This window comes from Thermobia domestica, chromosome 1 (genome assembly GCF_964235325.1).
Source record: "Thermobia domestica chromosome 1, izTheDome1.hap1.1, whole genome shotgun sequence".
Lineage (NCBI taxonomy): Eukaryota > Metazoa > Arthropoda > Insecta > Zygentoma > Lepismatidae > Thermobia > Thermobia domestica.
The window spans coordinates 340,897,104-340,921,282 of NC_137454.1; the positions used below are offsets into that span (position 1 = coordinate 340,897,104).

Consider the following 24,179-nt stretch of genomic DNA (forward strand, 5'->3'; position numbering starts at 1 on the left):
TGAGGTGGGAATGAAAGAAGCACTACACCATGTTCCTTTGCAAAATTAAGGCTGTCTATTCCTAAGTGAGATTCATGATTGTCCAATAGCAATAACACTGGGTTTTCCTTGGATGGTCTCACATTATTAACAAAATGAGTTATGAAATGGTAGAAACTTTCAACTTGCATCCAACCACTAGGATTTGCTATGCCAATGCATCCAGGAGGCCCATCTCTTACAAAATGATCTTTAAAAGATTTCCGTGGAAACACAAACATAGGTGGAATTACATTGCCTGTTGCAGAGACCGCTACGCACATTGTAACAAGTTGTCCTCTTTCTGCAGAGGTAATTGTATAACCGGTAGGGTTCGGTTCTCGTCTGTCCCTGTGAGGGAAAGCCATTCTTATAACACGATTGGATCGTGTTCCTGTTCGGGAAAGTCATTCTTATAACCGGAAGGGTTTCGATCCCTGCCTGTCCCTATTTGGGAAGACATTCTTATAACCCTTGTGGGTTCATATCTTGTCCGGTACGCCTTTCTTATGGTGGTTTTAGTGGTTAGAGGGAACAAGCTTTTCACTCCGCTATTGGCAATGGCCAAACTAAAGGGGAAGCAAACCTCTAATTGGATCACGAACCAATATGAATATGGGCTGAGGTTGCTCTTGCGCGTACCCACCGTCTTCGATACGCCCATCAACATTCATAGAGTGAAAGTAAATACCTGAATGCAATACCCTCCATATTGTAGTAGTTTACACGGTAGTGATTCATACTGAAACGACAATAGGAAACAAACATATATATATGAAAGCGAATTTATTAGATCAAAAATAACTCACACATGAAATTACTTACGTACACTTTTTCGAATATATTTCTATTAATGAATCTTTTATACGCTTTACTAATTTTCTTTAGCCCATATTCTAATAAAAAAAAATAAAAAAGAGACGATGAATAACTTTAGATAGAAATTGTAGATTTTTGCCTATGAATTGCCGGCTTGGTTATGTATGACCATCTAAACACGTTAATTTGTAACACACTTCACTCCACTACTCATTGATGGTTGGGGGTTTTCAGGGAAAATTTAGCGTGGTTACGATTAAATAAATTTTGATTTTCCACTTCTTATTTTAGAGAAGAATGGGAGGCTCTTTATAACATGCTTTGACTTGCACACTGCACTGCATAGTTTAAGAAGAAATTGCCAAACATTCGACAAACTTCAAATGTTTTATGTAGATTTGTTCTTTCTGCTCGCCGGGAACTTCTTGAGATGAAAACTAATATTTTCAAACATAAAAATATGATTTTTGAACCAATCTTGAACCCGCTGAACGAGTTTTTGCGGCGTGGACGGACATCACCTTAAGCAATTTGTATAAATATAACACTTTTGTACTTGTTTTTCTTTAACCATATGCATTTCAAAACTCTGTTCACTTCTTTGAAGTCATTTATGCTTCTCAAGTTATAATATTCCTGAAGATGATTAACACAAATTGCCTTTTTCCTTTATTCACAGCTTACTGTTCACCTGAGTTCCTTCTTCCCGCCGTCTTACCGAGCGTCTGTGTACTTGCGCTCGTTAATAACAAAAGACAATATTAAGGGGACATTTGCCATTTTGAGATTTACTAATATTAACGCATTACTCATGTTCTGTCTGTATGAAAACACTATTACATTGACTATATGTATGATTAAAAGTGATTTTATACAAAATTAGATAATTAATTACTGCATAATTAATTATTAATTATGCATTTTTATTACGTGTTTTTCTCTGTAATCAATTGTCAGAAATATTTTTGTAAAAAAGTATATGATTCTTTACACATTTCTCATTGACATAAAATAATAATACACGTCAATATCGTGACAGATGTTAAATTATTATTAATTGAAAATGGAAAAGTGCATTGCTGATACTACTGAATTCCGTATGAGGAGCAAACTTTCAGTTTTGAGCACTATTTTTGTGGAAAATACTTTATTTATTCCTATATATTGCATATCAGGCAAATCCCTATATATTTGTCTTTTGATTGGTACCACAGTTTTGGATATAGACATATGCATTTCAAAATAAAACATGAAACAATTTCGTAATATGTAAAATGCCACCCTCTTGGTTTGTGAGGTGGCGCCTCCCACTTCAGGCGACGTTTTTTTTCGGAACTTCTTGCAGTCTGGATAAGTCTTGACAGAGTTACCAACGCACAGTTTTATTCAGCTAGTGTTTTAGAAATGGGTCGTACGCGGCGATGTCCTTCCAGAAGTAGGAAGAGAAATAAGCATTCTAAGGCTATTCGTTTATCTTGGATAAAAAGGCATAAAATAGAAGATAGCTCCAAGTGTGACACTTCTGTTTGTGTATCTTTGGAAGAAACAAGTGGAAGTTCTATGGAGGTTCCAATTGCAAGGGATGAATCAAATGATAAAGAAAGGTGAGATTTATTTTACTTTCCATCCTGATTATTAATTACTTTGAACCAACATAAAATGATTCTTATCTTGTTATCATTCTATCTAAATGTATACAGGGAAAGAACATTGTAAATCCAGTTTTATTGATTTTATACCAAAACTCATTTTTGTAGTCTGACTGAGCGTGTTCTTTACGCATATAGCTGCTTTTAACATCCAATTTACAGAGGAATGATCAAAATTTTTTACCACTTTGAGTAGTCCAAAACATCGTGTGCAATGCATACTTTTACGGTTGGGTGCAATCTCAAAATCGAAGAAAAAAAATGTACTTACCATGTTCTTTCCCTGTACCCTTCACATGTTTCACTAATCTTTTAGTGGATTATTATAATATTGCTAGGTGTATTATTTTTTTAAAATACAATTACGTGAATCATTTGCGTGTTTAATTTTATACAGCGATACATATAATAATAGTATTATGCGCAATGTTATATATGAAGGGCTTGGAACAATATGCCACATTTAAAAAAAAAATCACTATTTTTAGGATCCTTGCATATCTTACGACCTGCAGTAGTCGATTTGGCTTTAAAGAAGTGGGGGAACACTCTCTATGTATTAATATAAAATTCTCTAATACATTGAATAACAAAATTATTTTGTAAGATTCCGGGGTAACGCGTTCCAGATGAAATAAAGTAGGGGAACGGATATTTGATTTTCTGGTAAATGGAGAACGACGTTCTCCGTATTCCCTCCAAATCGACCACTGACAACCCGTTGATCTTGACAAGTTTGCAAAAATCGAAATTAGGATCTGTAGATATCATAAGTATTCTTGTTTAAATTACTTTTTTATGATGGCAATGGCAAATTTCACTTTTCTCTCGGATCATAAATATATATTAGTTTAGCGTCCCTTGTCAGCAGCGAGGCTATATGAAACATGGACCTATTGGTTAACATGGAATCCGAACCACAATCGTTCTATGCTCTCCCTTCGGGACTCGAACCCAGTACCCCTTGCAGAGAAGCGCACGTGCTAGCCACTAGACCAGCGACATATATATATATATATATATATATATATATATATATATATATATATATATATATATATATTGCATCTTATGTCTGAATGTTATGTGTTTGTATATGTAGGTATTTTAGGAAATGTATTCTACCTTATTTATTAAGTGTTTACTTTTATTGGTTCAATAATATATATACCCTAATACACTTGCCATCTTCTTTGATACTGTTTAGAATTCACCTGAATTAGATGCTTTACAAAAACTTGTTATAATATACAGCTAAAATAAAAAATAGGAATTAATTTAACTGACAACATATAGAATTACAATAAGGATTAAACGATTATTTTACTTTAGGACTATTAATATTTCAGACTTGAAGAAATGTACTTTACTCGACTCATTCTATCACACATTTTATAATGGTTTACTGCTAAAATATGTACACTTCGAGGAAAATCACCTGCTAAATTGTTCATTGTAACTGAAGGTTTAGAGGAAAAAGTAATTATATATATATACAGTGGCGGATCCAGGATATGATCAAGGGAGGGGCTAAACCATAATTTGCCGTTTTATCCAGTGTAAAGCAGAATTGAAGCCCATTTTATCCAATGTAAACCTGAGCGTCAAGGGGAGGGGGCTATAGCCCCTTAGCCCCCCTTTGGATCCGCCCTTGTATATATATATATATATATATATATATATATATATATATATATATATATATATATATATATATATATATATATATATATATATATATATATATACATTGTTCACTAACTTAAAAGGCTTTTTTTTTCGTGTGATTTATTTCTCTCATTTAATTTCAACAATACATATTTTCTTTATGTATTGAAATGTTACTTTAAAAAAAGAGTCTGAAATTCAAACTTTAAATCTATACGTAATTTATTAGTGGAAAGCTATTTAAAAAATCATGCTTAATTTACAGATTATTCCTACTAAATAATTTTTAGAAATCCTTGGTCAACTCACATCTGAAGGGGACTCAGCCTCCTACAACAACATTCAGTTGTTTGTTTACATCAGATTCCGGCAGCGTGATTTTCGCCCTCAACTTTTTTTTTTTTTTTTCGTCGTGGCTTTTGCTCCATATGATTTTCTACTCTTGGTTATTCCCCGAAAAGTAATGAAACCGAGTCTAAAATTGCACTGTTTTAATCTATCTAAATTGCAAACCAAAGAACAAAACCAGTTTCACATTTGAACTTCATATAAAAGTTACTTTTTTGGTTTTAATTTTCGAGCGACAATAGGAGATAATATAATAGTCATAAAGAAGAAAATCTAATTCAAATTTTTAAAAAGATAAACACATTTCGCAGTCCTACATACAGGAAAAAAGTAATTTTTGACCATCTGTTCTTCAATTATTCACCCTATTCATATAAGCCATATCGTTCAACATATAAGCACTAAATTTCTATAAATTTCATTTTCATTTCTATAATTTATTATTATTATTATTATTATTATTATTATTATTATTATTATTATTATTATTATTATTATTATTATTATTATTATTATTATTATTATTATTATTATTATTATTATATGTTATTTCAGCTCTGACACTGAGTCTCTACCATCTCTTGTAGTGGAGCCCGAAACAGAGATTGTTAGTCGCAATGACTTTCCAAATGGCTACCGGATTGTAAATTTGGGACACATTCTCAAGTGGTCCATAAAGCTCCAAGAAAACCACAGAAAGATATGTGTCTTAGGAAAAATGGATTTTCATAGAGAGAGACGTTCAGGACTAGTGTCTTACCTCTATTTCAAGTGCCGCGTGTGCAAACGCGAAGTATGTCACTCTACAGAGGAGGAACAACAGTCGAAAAGATCTGTAATCAATACTGCAGCTGTTTGGGGTACTGTTTCCATTGGAAGTGGGTATTCTCATCTAGAGGAATTCCTCAGTATTATGGATATCCCATGTATGAGCTTCAAACTATTCAACAAGATTGAACAAGATCTGGAACCGGTAAGTAATAATTGACAAATCCGTTTGATCTAAAAAAAAAAAAAAAAAAAAACCCTGAAAAATATACTTTCCTACTTATCAACAATATCACAAGTGGCTAATATAATAGTTGTATTTATATAGTTCTGTATAGAAGATTTTATCATAATAGCACTTGCGCAATGAAAGTAATCTTAGTTACAAGCAGGCCCGCAACCAGCCATAGAAGTCTGGGGGTGCCATAAACATGTTAGGGGGGCCCAAGTCTTAAAATAATTGTTACAAATATATAAATTCATGATTTTTTGTGTTAATATAGTATACGATGCATTGAGATCTGCGAGCCATGAAAAATTTAGGGAGGTCTGGCCCCTTGCCCCCTTCTAGTTGCTGACCTGGTTACAAGGGCAACGTAGTAGTTTCAATTGCCAAAAATGTGGAAAACTCGAAAACGTAAATTAATCGTTAAAAAAAGAAAAAGAAAAAACACATAAAGCACATAAATCGGTTATTTCAGCTTTGATAGCGATCAAATATGACGGATTTATAATAAATTACTTTTGCTTTTGAGAAAATCTTTTTTTTTCTGCACCGCGACTAAGAAAGGCGGTAATGATTAAATAAGCGATAATGGTGGGATGAAGGAAGTGGAAGGAAATTAGAGAACTCCAAAGGAAACACTTACGCGGTGTTTGTCCACCATAAAGTCTACATTGGTGGGACCGAGATCGAAGCAGGGTCGCCCTCCGCTATAGGTGAGCGTTCCACCACTGAACTAACGCGATCTCATAAGAAAAAATATATAAATGGGTCTCCCAAGCGGCTAATTTTGAATTGTAAATAAATTAATGACAAATAAATTCATCACCACTTCATATTGAACGGGGGAGTCTGAAAGAAAGCATGAATTCGCCGCCTAACTGCGAATATTTGAGTCGTGGTGGATGGTAGAGCGTTCATCTGGTACGTGGGTTTCCTGATTTGATCCCATCTCGCGCCAAACGGACAGATATCATTGCGTGGGTTTACATGGGGATTCTTTTCTTTCGTCCACTTTCTTCATTCAACCATTTCATTCATTATCATCATCACCGTCTCCTTCAGGATCGGTGAATAAATTTCATATCAAAATGCGAATGCAGGATAAATTAGGGTTAAACAAAATGGGGTCAACATGAGCAGCTGTTGAAGGGTGGGGTGTAGTAAGATTTTTGAACTCACCACACTTTTAATTTTGCAATTTCAACTCAAAATAATGGAAAAAAGATGTTATAAATGGTTCAATAATATATTAACAAGCAAATTTTATTACAATTAACGTACGTAGTTAAAATCTACTTATTTTCAATCGCTGACTCCATTGGAGAAAATGATAAAATAACTTTAATCACAAGGAAATTGAGCGAGCGAGACCTTGATGTGAGGAGTTCGGCGCTTATATATATGGTCCCGCTATGATCCTCAGCTTACGTAACCCGCCATATAACGAATTGTGGATCACACTCGTTTTGCTGCTCTCGTGGAATTTTCATATTGATGTTGTCAAGAATACTTTATGGTGTGTGTGATGAGATGGTTGCGCACCGGAGCCATACGAGACTTTAATCTGTAAATTAACGTGAAATCCAAACCATTGATCTTTCACGAAATATTACCCGAATCTCCCACACAGCAAGCGAGAACGCTATTTGGCCACAAGGAAATAGTTTTAGAAACCGTTCTGCAACAAATCCTCCGGTATTTCGATTTAATTCAGCACTCTTGCAGGGGTGCGGGGCCGTAGGCTAACCAAACATTGATGATTTTATGTTTATGAGATGCGAGATCGGAGAGTGAGCATATGTGGGATTCAAGAGGTGAAGCCTCAGTCGCTATCTACATTTATACAAAGTAAAATTCAAACTGATATTTTCTGAACGCTGCTAGTCTTTGCAATGCATACCAGACAAAGCATGCAGAGACAAATAATAACTATTTATCCGTATAGTTTTTGCACAATCATAGAGAAACTGAGTCACATTCTCGATGACTAGGGAAATTTATCTTGTTCGTTATTGATATCACTCAAAGTAGAAAGTAAATGGGTAATGAGATTTGTAATGAATCAAAATTAGAACAAAATAACGATATGTCATGTTTTCTAAAACAATGTATATCTTTTGTAGGTGTGGACAGATTATCTTTGGAGTCAGATGAAAGAAGCTGGAGAGGAAGAAAGAAGATTAGCGATTGGAAAGGGCCATGTAGATCCAGATGGTATACCATGGATAACTGTATACGTGGACGGAGGGTGGAGCAAAAGAAGTTATGGACATGGATACAATGCAGCTTCTGGAGTGGTGAGTATAGTTATACAAATTTAATGACTTATATAGGAAGGAATTAAAAACTAAGCCATATAGAAGTCAAAATAAAAAAATTAGGACAATACATAGGATTTGTGACGTAGAGTACTACTAAGGAATGATTTTTGGAAATGCGACAGGGATGGAGGGAAAATGGTGTCTGAAATATTTTAATAAAATGGAAATATTTCCGAATCTCGTGACGTTAGATACTTTAAATTTGATATTTGCATTTCTCATTGAAAATCATTTGACATGTTTTTAGCGTTTTGTGACGTTTTAATTAGATGGGACGGAGAGGGGGGAAGAAAAGGAAAATGGCGAAAGGGAAAGGAAAATAGGAAGGGGAGAAAAGGAAAATGCAATGGGAGTTGCAATTCGTATCTTGCCAATATCTCGGAAACTCTGACGGTTAGAAACATAGAATTTCGTATTTGGACTTTTAATTTAAAATAATGTAGCACGTATTTCAGTGCTTTTTTTTAAATATGGCCCAGAAGGGAAGAAAAAGGGCGGCAAGAAAAATGGACGTGGATTATAATTACTATAGTAAGATGTTCACTCCGGGTTAGAGACTTGAAATTTGGTATTGGGATTTCCCATTTAAAATAAATTAACACATGTTTCGGCATTTTTTTATATTTTAGTGAAAGTAGAAGAAAAGAGCTACATTGTAATTCTTATAATAAGATGTCGATATCTTGGAATCTTTGAAGGTTAGGAACATGGATGTGGTATTTAGACTTTTCAATGGAGATTATTAGATACTTATTAAGCGTTTTTATGTATATCCTAGAAGGAAAGAAAAGAGGCGGGAAGAAAAGATGTTCAAATCTCGGAACCCCGGCATGTTAGAGACATGAAACTTGGAATTTGAACAAAAATTCGGGAAATGTGCAGGTGTATGATATGAAGAGCAAATGTAGAGGATCTGAGCAGTAGCGTAACTAAAGGCTTGGGGGCCCTCCCGCAGACAGCGTGGAGTGAGCCCCCTTCCCTACTTCCCACTTCACGATTTTGGGGCCCCTGATGGCTTGAGGCCCCCCGCAATGCAGGGTCTACGGGGCCCTTATTTACGCCCCTGGATCTGAGGGCGAAGCCCCCACGTACTGAACCTGACTCAACCTGCAAACCTGGGTTGGAGCTAATCCTTTGGCAACTTCAACTGAAATTCAATATGCTTGCAGGATTATGAGGTACGATGCCATAGGTCGAGTAAACGCCTAATAAGATGCGAGGCCGTACACGGAGCGATTTTCCGGATCTGAAATGAAATTCGGTGTGTTTGCAAGTTTATCAGATGCAAGGCCGTTGGCCGATCAAAAGGGATAAGGGAGGCTGTGGGCGAAGCCCCAAATGAAATTAAATATGGTTCTAGGTTCATGAACTGAGAGGCCGTAAACCGAGCAAACTGGGAGATCTAGGGGTGAAGCCGACGAATATTTTGTCTATATATTCAACTAACCACATTCTTTTTAAAATAATGTTTGTAAGTTTTAATTTCACCCTACCAATCATTGTGAAGATGGGAAATGAATTGTTTTGTTTGCTATCCACGTTCTATTTGGGGTGACCCTCCCTGCTGGTCTAATGGCTATTATGCGCGACTTTGGTGAACGGGATCCCGTGTTCGATTTCCAGTGGGAGTGCATTGAACGATAATCTTCGGATTTCAGGAGTTGTATATCTACGTCTCATGTAGCCTCGCTGCTCAAAGGAACGCTTAACATAAAATCAAAAGTTCAACTTGGCATTCTTTTATGAGCACAAGTAATATAATTTTTGTTAGTATACATTCTGTGGAGGTTGGGAACACCTCCCGCCAAAAACAGGGCTTTCAATAGTTTCCGCTTCCACTCCTGGCTGTGTGAATTTTTCGCGAAATACGTATGTTCATATGAAACAACCAAATAAGCTCCGAAACATTCCTGAAAGCTTTCACAGATGAATGGATATTATTTTTCTTCTGAAGCAGAAATACTCTTTTGTGAAGGTCACTGCAAATGGGGTGGGGGTTTATTGACCACGAAAGAGAAGATTGAAGAGCTGTCCCCATTTGCAGACTTCCTTCTGCGAACTCGATATTATCTCATTGCCAGAAGCAACAGCTGAAGTGAAGGGATGAAATTTCATAACCACAATACCTTTTCCTTTTCCAGTACATTGTTTGTACTAGCAGATTCACAATTTAGACTAGCGGCAATTATCTTAGCCAAGATTCCAAACACCTCCTTCCCCAACTGGGATAGGTGGGGGAAAAAAAGACAATCTCTTGTTTCTGACCCTGCCGGCACGAACTATTTTTATACTCTTACATCTCGACCGTGACAATAGCTGTCATATTCCATCGTCTAGTTTATTCCAGGAATTACAATCTTACTCCTAGCAGGTCACTTACAATAATACATACAACATACAGTACTACACATTATACGCCGCGTTCCCTGTTTCCATTGTGATAAACAGCCCGAAAGTTTTCAGAGTAGTGACTTATGCACACACACAAAACTTGCGTAGGGATATGTACAGTTCGTCGGTAATCATTCGAGAAAGTGAAAGAGCAGTTAGAAACGTCCATTCGCAATATTTGAAGTACCGCTGTTCTATTCAATTTAGAAGAAAGCCTGCTCTGTTTCTTGTGCAGAGGTACAGGAAAGAACAACGCTACACATGTTCCCTTCGCACAAAAAAAAAAAAAAAAAAAAAAAATCCAGTTTCATTGCGATTTTATGGTCAACTTCCTGGCCTGAGCTTTGTCTGCTGAAGCGGTTAAAATCCAAAGAGAAAAGTGTCATTTATAATAACATAATTTCAATATTTAATAAATGTTCAATCTGTGATCAAAAATAGGCCGGTTTTCAATATTCAATAAATATTTGACATCCAGAAACAAATGAAATTTCAATACTTTATAAATATTATTTCACGATTCCTTGCTCTTAGGGATGTTTTTCCATTTTACCATTGATTTTTAGTTATTTTTTTATTTACTAAGTTTTCCACATTTATTTCTCTGTCATAAACCTTTTGCATGAAACGAACAGTGTAAGCATGAAAAAAAGTTTGCAGTAAGGAACATAATATAGATATTACGGGGAAAGGGTATCATGATTTTACAGAGGCTTACGAGAGGCATCCCAAGTAAAGCATCCCAATACTTTTCCCGGTAATGCCGGAGTCGCCTTGCTGATAGATTTCTTCAATCTAGCTACAGTGAGTGAGTGAGTGGCAAGGCGTTGTGTATTCTTGTTTATTTTCCTCTATTTAGATTTTTATTTTACTTCAGTTTTTCTATTTTTTTTTTGCATCACTTTAATATATAATGAAGAATGAAATAATCAAAATGACTGTGAGTACTACAAACATAGCGGCTTGCTATTTACATAAATTCTCAGCAAGGGAATTTCGGATCTTGTTTGAATGACCTAAATATGGCAACGCGGAAAATAAGTTTCACAGATGTATGTGTGTATATTAATTTGTTATCTTCTACAGCAGAAATTTAAACAAAGGGGTCGTTGGATTCGTTTCGATAGAGAATATGTCTTAGCATATATGAAATCATAATTTAAAAAATCAACATGGTGAAAATGAACAAAATAGAGATATGAAGAAATCATAAATCTAGGGTAGTTGCCTATTGTTTATCCTGTTAATTATGCAACTCAGTATGTAGAGTATGGATAACCTTCATAATAAGAAAACAAGGGTTTAAATCTCCATCATAATCGAAAAAGTAGGAATTCCCAAGCGAAACAAAGGTTGTAAATACAATTAAAGTAAATAAAAACTACAACACAACTACAGAAAGAACTGAAAAAGCACCAGCAGAACAAGAAAACTTCCAGTCTTGTGGTTGCATGCTGGTTTACCCTATAGATCATTATTAGACTTCGGATTTTAAGGCAAATGCCTATTTTGTTCCCTTTATAGGAAGTAAAAAATACTTCGGATCTTTACGAATCATGAGGAATTAAGCCTATTAAAACACTTTATAAGTGCCCTAAAAATGCCTAAAATGGAGTTTAGCGCCTATTTTGGCCGTTTTGGCCTAAAAATGCCTAAAACTGCAAAAAATACAAAATTCCTGTATTTTTTAAATAAACTTTTTTTTTAGTGTTGAGTGAAATTTAATTGACAAATCTGAAGGCAGAGTGAGTGTGTTTGTCGAGGCTAATTTTAGTCTAACTCGTATGAAGAAGTGAAACGCAGAGGGTGGTTGTATGTAAAAAATTGTTTCTAAAAGTTGAGCTATTTCTGCTCAAGGTCAAGCCCATTTGTGAAAGACAAAGACAAACCATCCCTTTGCATCCTGCAGACACTGTACTGAAAGATCTCTATCTCTTTCTGTCTGTCTCTCTTTCCCCAGGGGCAAAACCAAAGCTATTGCTAAGTGCATATCGCAGTAACCAATATTCCCCTCCCTGCCGTTCTGCATTCTTGGAACTATTCCACCTTTTCTCTTCTGTAGCGGCTCACTTCAGCTCTTCTGTGATCCGTTCAGCTCTCTGGAATTTGGACAATAGTTTACACACACACATTCACAAATCAACACACAGCTCTATTGAAGCAAGAATCTCTTCGGGTCTTCGCTTTCAATATTTGGGAAAAACCAAAGTCCACAAACAGAAACGATTCATGAAGTGACGCGGTTCAGTTGACTGGAGTATCCATCCATGTATCATTTTCGGGTCAGTGCAGTGATTTATCTTAAACACGTAGTTCAAGAACGATACATCGTCTCTACAACGCATGAACAATTGGACTCAACGGCTTACAGCCCAGTCACAGATCTTGAGGATTCTTAAAAAGAAGTTTTGTATCATACGCAACAATGCCAAAGGAGAAGTCTTCAAAAAGTACCTTGATTCGCCAGTGGTTGCAAGAATTTCCAGATCTAACATACGATGGAAGAATAATCTTTTGTCCATTGTGCAGCAAGCAGGTAAGAAAAGCTATTTTTATTTACAGAATTTATAAATTTAATTAAATCAATTGTACACCCCCCCCTCCTTGTTTCTGTATAGCTAGCTAAAGTAAAACCTTTATCAATGGGAGGTTAACTATTTTAAGAGACAACGTTACTGAGCTGCTGAACTCGTGAAAATCTAATTTACATGGAATTTAGATCAGTTAAGAAAAAACATAAAAATAATCCTGTAACACAGGAAAATCTTTAAAATGTAAAGACTTCTAGCAGCCTGCTTAAATGAAATATATGAACGATGGTTTTGAAAGTGCTAATGGAAGAAAGTGTCTAGACTTACACATTCAACAGTTTTAGGGATTCTCGGGGATCTTGAGAAAAGCGGACATGGCATTCTCGGTTCTTTCCGAAGGACTCCCCCCCCCCCCGAAAAAAAGCGGTAAAGGTTAAAAACAATGTAAGTTAAAGTTGACATATTGTGTCAGTAACTCCAAAAGGGGTCCTCTTTTCGGAGAAAAATGTTTAATGCCAGCAATTACTCGACAGTTTCAGGAGCTTAAGAAAACATATTTTTGCTATCTCGTTTTTCAAAAGAAAAAAAAAATACGAAAGAAGTTAAGAAAGGCGGGATTCAATTTTTTTTAAATGCCAACAGTTCCAAAAGTTTGAAAGAAGAAATGTGCAATGCCAATATTGATTATCTTTAAAAAGTTAAGGAAACTGGATATATCCTTTCATCCCGAAAATATCTAAAAACGAGGATTTCAGTTTGAAAGAAAAACTAGAAATGTCAATATCTTGAAAAGCATAAAAGATAGGAAAAATGTTTAAAGGCCATTTTTTTTTTTGTTATTTTTCTCGAAAAAGAAAGAAAAGATCTGTTAATAGTTAAATAACGGCGTTTGAGGTTCATAGATTGTCTCAGAACTTGTTTTACGAAGCAGAAACTTGTTTGTCTCTTTGTTTTTTTATTTATCAATTTTGCTCGAGGTGCTACTGTCTATTGTCTTAAGATGCTATTGATTTCCATCCATAGTTACAGACAAATAAATTCCACACAGGGGCAAGAAAAGAACAGTCTGACACTCGTCTAACAAGAATTACAATTGCGGATAATTTTATTTTAGGACAGATCTTAAGAAAGGAAGAATTTGTCTCTGATGTTCTCTCCCCAAAGCCAAAAAAAAAAAAAAAAAGGAATTCTAATCGATTGCTCTCTCTCTCTCTCTCTCCTGATGAAGAATATCCATACACCTTTTGTCGCAGGGCCGCAAGAGACAACTAATTTCCAAAAAAAAAATAAATTAAAAAACGCCAATTTTATTTATTGTATCATGCTGATGTTCACGCTCAACTAAGGCATTGCTAATACTTTATTTTCGTTCTAACTTTGGTTTCTGTCAGTTGATAGTTGCAAAAATTTTGAATTTTTGAAATTTTAAAACGGCCCTTATTTTAAATTTTTGACAGGTCACTGATTTTCACACTGAAACATTTTAATCATATTTTGGGGAAAATTTGGTTCAAATCAGTTAAAAATTTTGTAAATTACAGTTTTAAAGAAAATTTTAAAGGGACGATATTTTGAAATTTTTCATGCAATTATTTTGGCATCCAAATCTCAAACAAAATATTGCCAAATTATGTTTTAATTTTTGCCAAGTTGGAGTGTGTCAGCATTCGAAATTAAATAAAATATAGTGCTTAAAATTAAATTAGTTACAGTGCTTAAAATTAAATATTATTTCTCAGATATTGATATACAATTTTATTGCTTCTGTCTGTAAATTGGGGATTATTCTGAAGTAAAATGCTCATCGATTAGTCTTTTATTTGATCTGTTCTGATTCGAAATGGGACTGGGGTATATTGGTCTTTAACGAGGTAGACCAACAAGTTTGCCTTTTTGTCAACTTTAAATCAATAATGTAACGTTCACCGATTAAAAAAAAAAAAAAAGCACATTACGACCAGAAAGGCAAGCAAACAGTGATGGTAGTTGTCGCAATTAGTGCTCTCAATCGGGTCAGTTCGGGTCGACTTTTGGTTGGACACCCTCGAGTAACGGGTCGGGTCAGGTCAGCCTAACTCGGGTCACGGGTCGGGTAGCGTTAGACCAACTCAGTTCACCGGTCGAGTCGGGTCACCCGAGATAGTTTGACCCGACCCGACTGGTGAACTGAGTTGGTCTAACGATACCAGACTCGTGACCCGAGTTAGGCTGACCTGACCCGACCCGTTACTGAGGGTGTCCAACAATAAGCTGACCCGAACTGACCCGTTTGAAAATACTAGTCGCAATGTACACGAAGAAAATTAGAGAATTTGAAACCGAAATTAAAGTTAAAACGCCACCATCTTCACTAGTTTTGTAAGAAGCATTTGAAAATATATTTCTAAGCGTTTTTTTTTTTTTTTTTTTTTTTAAGGTTTCTCAGGAAAAGAAGTGCCACTTAAAGCAACACATTGATGGTGCTGGACATCTTGCCAAATCTAAAGCGAAGAAACAACAGAAACAGACACAGTTAACTCAGCCTTCTGGATCTGGATCTGAATCTGGAACTGCGAACACATTTAATGCGGATCTTGCTAGAGCCCTTGTCGCTGCCAACATCCCATGGAACACACTTCAAAATGAAACATTCCGACAGTTTTTACAGAAGTGGTGCCAGCAATCGATACCGTGTGAGTCAACACTCAGGAAAACGTGTTTGGATTCTGAATACAACAATACACTTGATACAATCAGAAAGGATATTGGCGATTCCAGCATTTGGGTAGGCGTCGATGAGACTACTGATGCATGCAATAGATACATAGTGAATGTTGTTGTAGGAAAACTTGATGAAGATGGACCTTCAACTCCTCACTTGTTAAGTAGCAAGGAAATTAAGAAAGTGAGTGCCCAGACAATTGCTTACACCGTGAACAAAAGTTTGCAACTTCTGTATCCTAGTGGTGTGGATGATTCTAAAATTCTTCTTCTTTGCACAGATGCAGCTTCTTACATGATTGCTGCGTTTAAGAACCTAAAACCTTTCTACCCCAACCTCATCCATGTTACCTGTGTAGCACATGCTTTTCATAGAATTTCTGAAACAATCAGGAACGAATTTCCTCAAGTCAATGCCCTCATTTCTAACATGAAAAAAACTTTTTGCAAAGCCCCATCGAGAATCGCTGTCTTTAAAGAAAAACTGCCTGGCATTTCTCTTCCTCCACAACCTGTCCTAACGCGCTGGGGAACATGGCTTGAAGCAGCTTTGTATTACGCAGAGAACTTGGACGCTATTGCTGGTGTTGTTGGCGAACTTCCTGGTGTGGAAAACATTGCAAGTGTTTCAGTTTTGAAGGAACTTTTCAAAGATCCCATTCTCAAAAGAGATCTTGTATATATCAAGTCAAATTTTTCATTCTTACCTACGACGATCACTAAGTTGGAAGCTACGGGAAAGCCACTTAGTGAACAGGTGTCAGTAGTTAACGAAGCCGAAAAGAAAATCCAAAGTGCTACGGGGAAAGTTGGGGAAAAAGTGCAGTGTAAGTGGGAAAGTGTAGTGAAGAAGAATGAGGGATTTCTTGTGTTGGCTCGTATAGGGAAAGTTTTGATGGGAGAGGATGAAACCATCCCCGACGAAGTGGAAATGAAAAATGTATCGAAATTTAAGTATGCTCCTGTAACATCTGTCTCAGTGGAAAGATCGTTTTCGGCAGCAAAGATGATCCTTACAGACAAAAGAGAGAGATTGACAGTCGAAAACTTTGAGAAACTGTTGGTAATTTACTGTTTCCAAAATTACGAATGAGCAAGTTGTGTACTGAATGAATCACCTGATTCACTGAAAACAAAAGATGTTAATAAAAAGGGGTATGTAATAATTTATACTATTATTTTTAGAGCCTATTTTTAATTTTTAGCGCCTATTTTCCTATTTTTAGTACCTATTTTAGGCGCCTAAAATTAAACTTTTTGGTGCCTAAAATTCCGAAGTCTAATCATTATAAAAGTATTCATGTACTCTGTGTCTAGTCTGGCATTTGTTCCATAGAACGATTGTGGACTGAGTGAATATGCAACCGCAATGCTGCCTTTTCAGAACCTCCTATTATTATTATTATTATTATTATTATTATTATTATTATTATTATTATTATTATTATTAGTAGTAGTAGTAGTAGTAGTAGTAGTAGTAGTAGTAGTAGTAGTAGTAGTAGTAGTAGTAGTAGTAGTAGTAGTAGTAGTAGTAGTATTTTAAATACCGTGATCTCAGCCTGTTTCAATATATTTCCGCATCTTTTCATATGATGTATAAAACGAACCTTCCACATGACGCACTGTCAACAATGGATGGATCCAAATCTTTCTAGTACTGCTTTGTTTCCTTTTTCTTCGCCGTACGTACATCAAGGCAAGGAGATGTCGTTTGTTTATTGCTGGACTCATGTTCTATCCTTCACGTTCAATTTCTAACTACTTCTTGGCACCGGCATTACCGGGATGTGTGGGCAAAGCAGCGCCGGAACCGGTTTTGCCGGCCGCGTGTCCAAAGCATCCTCGGTTCCGGTTCCGGCATTGTCGGTACTGGGCCAGCAATGCCGTGGACGTGTGCAAACGCTCTAAGGTCTACACTGTGTTTTGTTAAATTTGAATACGTTTTACGTTTTATCGTGCATAATGTTGCTAATACTTAAATTTTACTTACATTGTTGTATATATTATCTTTTCCAGGCATGTATTATTGGTCAAGAAACTAACAAGCTATTATTTTTGGGAGTGAGAAACAAATATTGTTCAGTGTGCGCTGCAGCGTCATCAAGAAATAAAAAACCAAGCGACCATCGATGTTACCGCAACTGGTCATCCTCATCTTCGTCGATGGAAGCTGACATAATCGTAGAAGGCTTTTGCAAGAGCCAAGAAATGCATACGCTTCGCTACAAACGATTTGTGGCAGATGGCGACTCCAGCGTTCACTCCAGGATAATCGAAAAGGTGCCGTATGGACGTCAAGTCACGAAAGTTGAATGCGCAAATCATTGTGTGCGGAATTATACATGTGCGCTCCACAAGCTGCGTATGCAAAATAGTTTCCCCTTGCAAGCCAGAACAATTTTGCGAGATAGAATTCCACGTCTAACCGCTGCTGCTCGGGGAGCTATATCCTATAATGCAAAACAGAAGTGTTCAGTGCAGGATCTTAGAGATGACCTGCGAAATGGTCCATCGCACGTATTTGGGAACCACGAGAAGTGCAAACAGTACTTTTGTACAAAAAAAGAAGATAGAAACTTAGTTCCAGATTTAGAAAAGGCCGGATTGTATTACCACATTATGGCTGCTGTAGACCAGTTAATAAGAAAGGCAGACCGATTAGTTCCAAACGAAACAACTAATCGGGTTGAGCTGTATATGAGCCTTCTGTCAAAGTTCAATGCTGGTAAGAGGCTTAATTTGACAAATCGCGGTGCCTTCCAGCGCCGATGCTTTGTTACAGGACTATCATATAACAAAAAAGCAGCATGGCACCGTAGTCCTTGGAAATCTGTGATAGAAAATAGTCCTGGAATGTATTTCAGGAGATTTATGAACAAGAGAAGCCGCAAGCGTTCTCACTCCCGTTCACGACGAGTAAGAAGAAAATTAGAACTTCCACCAGAAAAGGACAGAGATTATGGGCCGGACGCGGATAAACCACCGCTGTCTCCGACTTCGCTTCAATCAGCCTGTGAAGCCGAGCTCAAAACATACGACGTAAGTTTTCATTTCTTAAACCATATTAAATTATTTGAATTTTTTTTAAAGTTTACTTTAAGTTCGTTTTATCATTTATTTTATACCTTTAATAGCACTGAAAGTTGAAACAATATTTTTGGAATATTTATTTTATACTCAATATTGAAATTGCATTATTGTTTGATTTCTAATACTTATAAAATAGTGAAAAGGCCTATTTCTTACCGCCCATTGCATGTTTATTGGATACTGAAATTATGTTACTATGAATACTTATTCAAAAAAACAAACAAAATAATAATAATAATAATAAAGCATAAATATTTTTTTCTTAAATATCCATTGAATAACAAGCATAAAAAGTGTAAATATTTCATATTAGTGATTCAATGAATGTTTGAAAAGTAATGTTTAAAAAAAATTATGCTATACTATTTTTTTAAAATGAATTTTTGGTTTAATAAATACTCATGTAATATAATTTTAATATTCAATAAATACGCAATGGGCGGTCAAAAATAGGCCTTTTTAAAAATTCTATAAATTCAAAACAATGAAATTTTAATATTTTATAAACTGTTTTCAACAAATGATTCACCGTTTGAAGAAAGAATAATAGGCCCACTTATTTCTCTCTACTAAAACTAGAACTGGTACAAATTTATATTACTTCAGGTTTCAATTGAATTTTTGTGGAGCCAAAATTATAATTGCGCATAAATCAAAAACGGAAGTAGATAGCGAATAGCAGCTTTCGTTAACTGATTTAGCATCTTACTATGTCAATCCTTTTTTAAGCCAAAACGGTAAGAGATATCGAAAAGTGGTTTCCGGGAATCGATTCAATCTCGAATTTGTTTGATTTTGCTTTGAATTTGCATAGTTTGTAAGTCTGCCATAGTTTCACACTGTGAAACGAAACTAACTTATTATTATTATTATTATTATTATTATTATTATTATTATTATTATTATTATTATTATTATTATTATTATTATTATTATTATTATTAGGTTACAACAGAACAGAGAACAAATATAGAAGTTTCTTCTAGAGGACAGCACGGCAACTTAGTTTACGAGGAGCAGCGTCGTAACAGACTAACAGCGTCTATGTTTGGTAGGGTAATTAAGCGTAAAGATAACACCGCCTGTCATTCATTGGTAAAGGATGTACTTTACAAATGTATGTACACCAGCCATGGAATATGGGAGGAATTATGAACATGTGGCTCTCCGAAGGCTTGCGGCTGAGAAAGGCTGGACAATACAAAAGAGAGGACTGTACATAGATCTCACACACGGATTTTTGGCCGCTAGTCCTGATGGTAAGAACATTTTTTCATTAGTAAATCTTTCCGAATGAAAATTATTTTTATTTATTTTCTGTATACAACCATCTCGTACTTAGAAACCTGACCCATACTTTTCAAGTCGGAAATAGATGAGATAAAGCCTACTATCAATTTACTTCACTTCAATGCGTGGACATGGGAGAACTAAGAACCTACAGATATAGGTTATTTACTCTAAAGTATTTTGTGTACTTTCAGTATCGATTCCAGTATTGGATTCAACAGTAGCCCATATGAACAAATACAATTTACCTGACATGTATTTATTAATATTATCTACTATAGTCGGTTCAAAGAAAAAATGAGAAATGTTGCTTTTGTTGAAAATTTTTTCCAAATATAATGTGCGTTTTACTTCTTTTAAAAAATCGAATGTTATTTTTTCTATATAAAATTGAATAATTAAGTACAATAAATTTTGAATTCACAACGCGGTCGCTCCTTCGCTATTATAACTCTGACCAAAGGTTTTTCCTGTTTGATGGGCTATCGTCCTATCCTATAAAATTTCTGGTGGATTTTGTTCTCTGAAGTTTTGTTCGTAGTTTCGTTTTTTATGGCTCCGTTTCTTTGTAAATTTTTGATATTGATATTTAAAAAGTTTGGGGAAGCAAAAATTACTGCTTTCATAATAAAAACTAGAAGCAAAAGTTATAGCTGCTGTAAAATATTCGTAATTCTGATTTCCGTTTATTCGTAGCCGACTGAGGGGCCAGTAAGTAGCAGTATATGTGCAACGCGAAAAAATGATAACGAATTTATTTAGGGAGGGCCTTGAGCCCAATAGCTCCCCTAAATATGTCCCTGGAAGGAACAGTTAGGTGGCCTAACTTACGTCTTTCAGAAAATGTTAACCAGTTTACTATTCCTGTTTATCATATGACTGTTTTCCAGAGGTTCCCAACCGTATTTACCCGGCGCCTTCCTTCGTAAACCTTGCATACTTCACTCCTCCGGCCCCCTCCTTCACATTCGTTACTCATACTGTACATCCTCTTTGACTATTTCCGCGATTTCAGATACTGCTTTGAACTTTCAAATCTTCAATAATAATAATTATATTAATTTATTTTATCTGCAAGACTTCTGCCAGGAGCCCATGTTACGGGGGATATGGGGCTGCAGCCCTCGGGCCCCACGATTCAGGCAACCAATGCGTGATTGGAAACTGTATTTTTTTTTTCTAAGTATTCCCTTCTAATCGAGTTTCGAAGATTTGACGTTACATACAGGAATGTAATGTGGCTTATACGGAACTATACAGATTTTTTTTTAGAGTCCATCGTATCCTCATATATATTGGAATATGTATGACACGCCAAGTAGTCTTCCGTATACGCTGCATATTTTAAAACGGTCGAACGTATACCTACCAGAAATTTTAGCATTACATTACTTGTTATATTCGTACTATAGTGACCGCAACGACTTGTGAAGCTTGGGATTTACATCAGAAATAGAAACGTTGTGGTTCAACTCTGATACACCCAAAGATTCATAAACAATACTTTCGAGAGAAGACACTCATAAAAAATTTTGTGTGGGGCTTAACAACCGTAATGCACCCTTGCGTTCTATTGGCCGGTACCTCAAGCTTCACAACTCCTTGCGATTACTATAATAAGAGAGTTTAAAGGAACTATTCATGCAATTATTTCTATCTCTTCATTTATTAGAGATTTACTGTTATACGAAGATACACGCTGAGATCACACGTAGTTGCCTACTGGAAATTTTTACACATTTCCCTTTATTTATTATCATTTTTTCTCTTCACCGATAAACGCTTTTGGATATTATTACAGTTCAAATACGTAGCAAAATTATACTTGTAGAACAAACACTTCAACAGATTACCCAAAAGTAAAGTGACTTGTCTCATTCTTTTTTTTAAAGCTTTTCTTTTTTTTAAGTTTATCTCACGTTATACACTAAGACTAGGAGATTATGATGTTGAGAGGGATGATAATGGTGAAATGACGGAAGAGGTAGAAAAACTTTGTGTTAGCTAGTACCCCAATCATCACTAATAATTTCGAAATATGTTCTACATAAATCTTAGAAGTAAGCCTAAACATTAAAAAAATATTGTTTTTCCTGAATAAACTTCAACGTTTACAAGGCGATTTTTATAATACGCGTAGTTATACAACAAATAATTTAGTATTCCATTCTTCAATAACACACATTGACTTATGTATGTGATTCTGTGCAAACGTTCACACCCAGTTCTCGTACCAATATGACTTCAAATAGTTATGATTTTGGAACTGCAAGGGAAAGATATTGGCCATAATTTGTAATTCACGAGAGTTTAATTTGATTGAAGAGTTGCAGTTTGCCTTTAGTTATGTCTTTTCTCCTGAACCAGTGTCGAACAAATTTTACTTTTTGACTAAATTTGAAATAGGGAGGATACTAATTTTTCATATGCAACACCTTAATCGTCACAAAGTAATAATTAATATTATAATTGGTATTATCTGCATATTTACAGGGTATGTAGTTGAAGAGAATGCACTAGTGGAAGTCAAGTGCGTTCCTTCCCTCAGGAACAAAGATATTCAAGAAGAAATAAGAAAGAGGAAAGGGGCATTTTTCTTACTTGTCCAGCCAGATGGAAGCTTGAAACTAAAAGAAAATAGTGATTACTACTACCAAATTCAGGGACAGCTGAACATTGTCGAACTAAATAAATGCTATTTGGTAGTGTATATTGACGACAAAACACCTCTGTATATTGAAAAGGTAGTAAGGAATGAAGATTTATGGAAGAATATTATGCTTCCTAAACTCTGTCGTTTTTTTAAACAATGCATGCTACCAGAGATTGTCGATCCGTTAATCCCACGTGGAATGAAATGTAGAGATCCCGACTACATAGTGAAAGCCCAGGAGGAAACCCAGAGGAGAAAGGAAAGCAAAGAAAATAGTACAAATAAAAAAGGGAAAAAGTGAGAAAGGCAAAGTATGTTTTACATGTTTGGAACGACCTATTCTCAAACATTACTATTTGTAATTCCAACAAGTATTCTTCTTCTTCTTTATATTATTATTATTTGTATCCCTATATTGTGCTGTTTTGTTGTTACAGTAAATGTAAACATTATTTTTTTTTTGTTCAATATCGTCAGTGTGTGTTCAATATATGTATTTATGTTGTCATTATTATTATTATTATTATTATTATTATTATTATTATTATTATTATTATTATTATTATTATTATTATTATTTTGAAATGTTGCTTTAATAATTTAGTTCTCGTAATATTTTGGACATTTTTAAAAGCAAGATAACGCACTAAGTAAAGAACTGTAGCGACTAAAGACTCCAAAGTTTAAAAAAAGGGTAGTGGCTCTACAGGTAGTTACAAAGTCACGTGGCATTCTAATAAATCCATAAAATATATAGCTACATATAGCCATTACAAACAACAAACACTTGCAACCTTGATGATTTTGGAACATACCATAGCGGGTTTGATGCTATTCTCGTTGGCTTTGCTCTTTCTAGCGTCCACCTGCTGTCATAGAACAGTCCTGCTTTACGTACAACATAATTAATAATTTTCAAGACAAATGTGTTTAAAATAATAATAATAATAATAATGTTAGTAATAACGTTCTGAAAACGTAATAGATTTCGTGGAACAAAATTGTCAATTATATATTTAGGTAGGAACACGTAAGCGTGTTTGCACACGATACCGTCAAAATCGGTGGAAGCCCCGACAATATCGTTGCCGGTGATGAGCGAAGTAAGCGACACAAAATGTATATTCTGCACTGTTTTTCTAAAACTCTTCTCCATATATGAAAAGAAATAAAAAAAATAATAATAATCGGGAAAATTATTTTTTAAAACAAAGGATTACAAAAATTGTTCTGAAGAGGTGAGGAGGATGGTACAAAATTTAGAAAAAATAGGCCTATGCCTAAACATGTTTAGATTAGTGCCGTTTTAAATAGGTGTCGTAAACATATTATTTTCGTTTCGATGAGAATTGATGCTGCGGTACATTGCAAACTATATTAGTTTTAATTTTTGTTGAAAACTGATACATATTGTATGTATGTATATTATTTTGTGTTCCATGCAATTAACACTAATGTCATAGTAGATTAAATGATAAGATTCGAATTACTAACTTTGTTTTACATTGCTCCATACATACACTGGCGCAAATCCCGGGGGGTGAAGGGGACATGTCCCCCCAATCTTGGAACTGAGGGGATTGTCCCCCCAATAATCCGAATGTGTTTTTTTTGGGGAGAAATTTGATTATTTGTGTCCGGTCGCCAGAAAAGAAAGTGAGATGAAATTAATGTCCACTCAGAATAAGCCTCAAATCTGCCCGCCTC

At 35.4% G+C, this 24,179-nt stretch overlaps 1 protein-coding gene across 1 annotated transcript; it reads left to right on the forward strand.

Annotated features, from left to right (window-relative positions):
• The first annotated feature begins 2,241 nt into the window (after window positions 1-2,241).
• Window positions 2,242-22,773, forward strand: LOC145681258 (uncharacterized). The gene is made up of 7 exons (XM_081752832.1): window positions 2,242-2,441; window positions 5,058-5,475; window positions 7,620-7,793; window positions 17,456-18,478; window positions 19,475-19,613; window positions 19,660-19,788; window positions 22,313-22,773. Exons 1-7 carry the CDS (start codon window positions 2,242-2,244, stop codon window positions 22,771-22,773), a joined length of 2,544 nt encoding a protein of 847 aa, XP_081608958.1.
• Window positions 22,774-24,179: the final 1,406 nt, after the last annotated feature.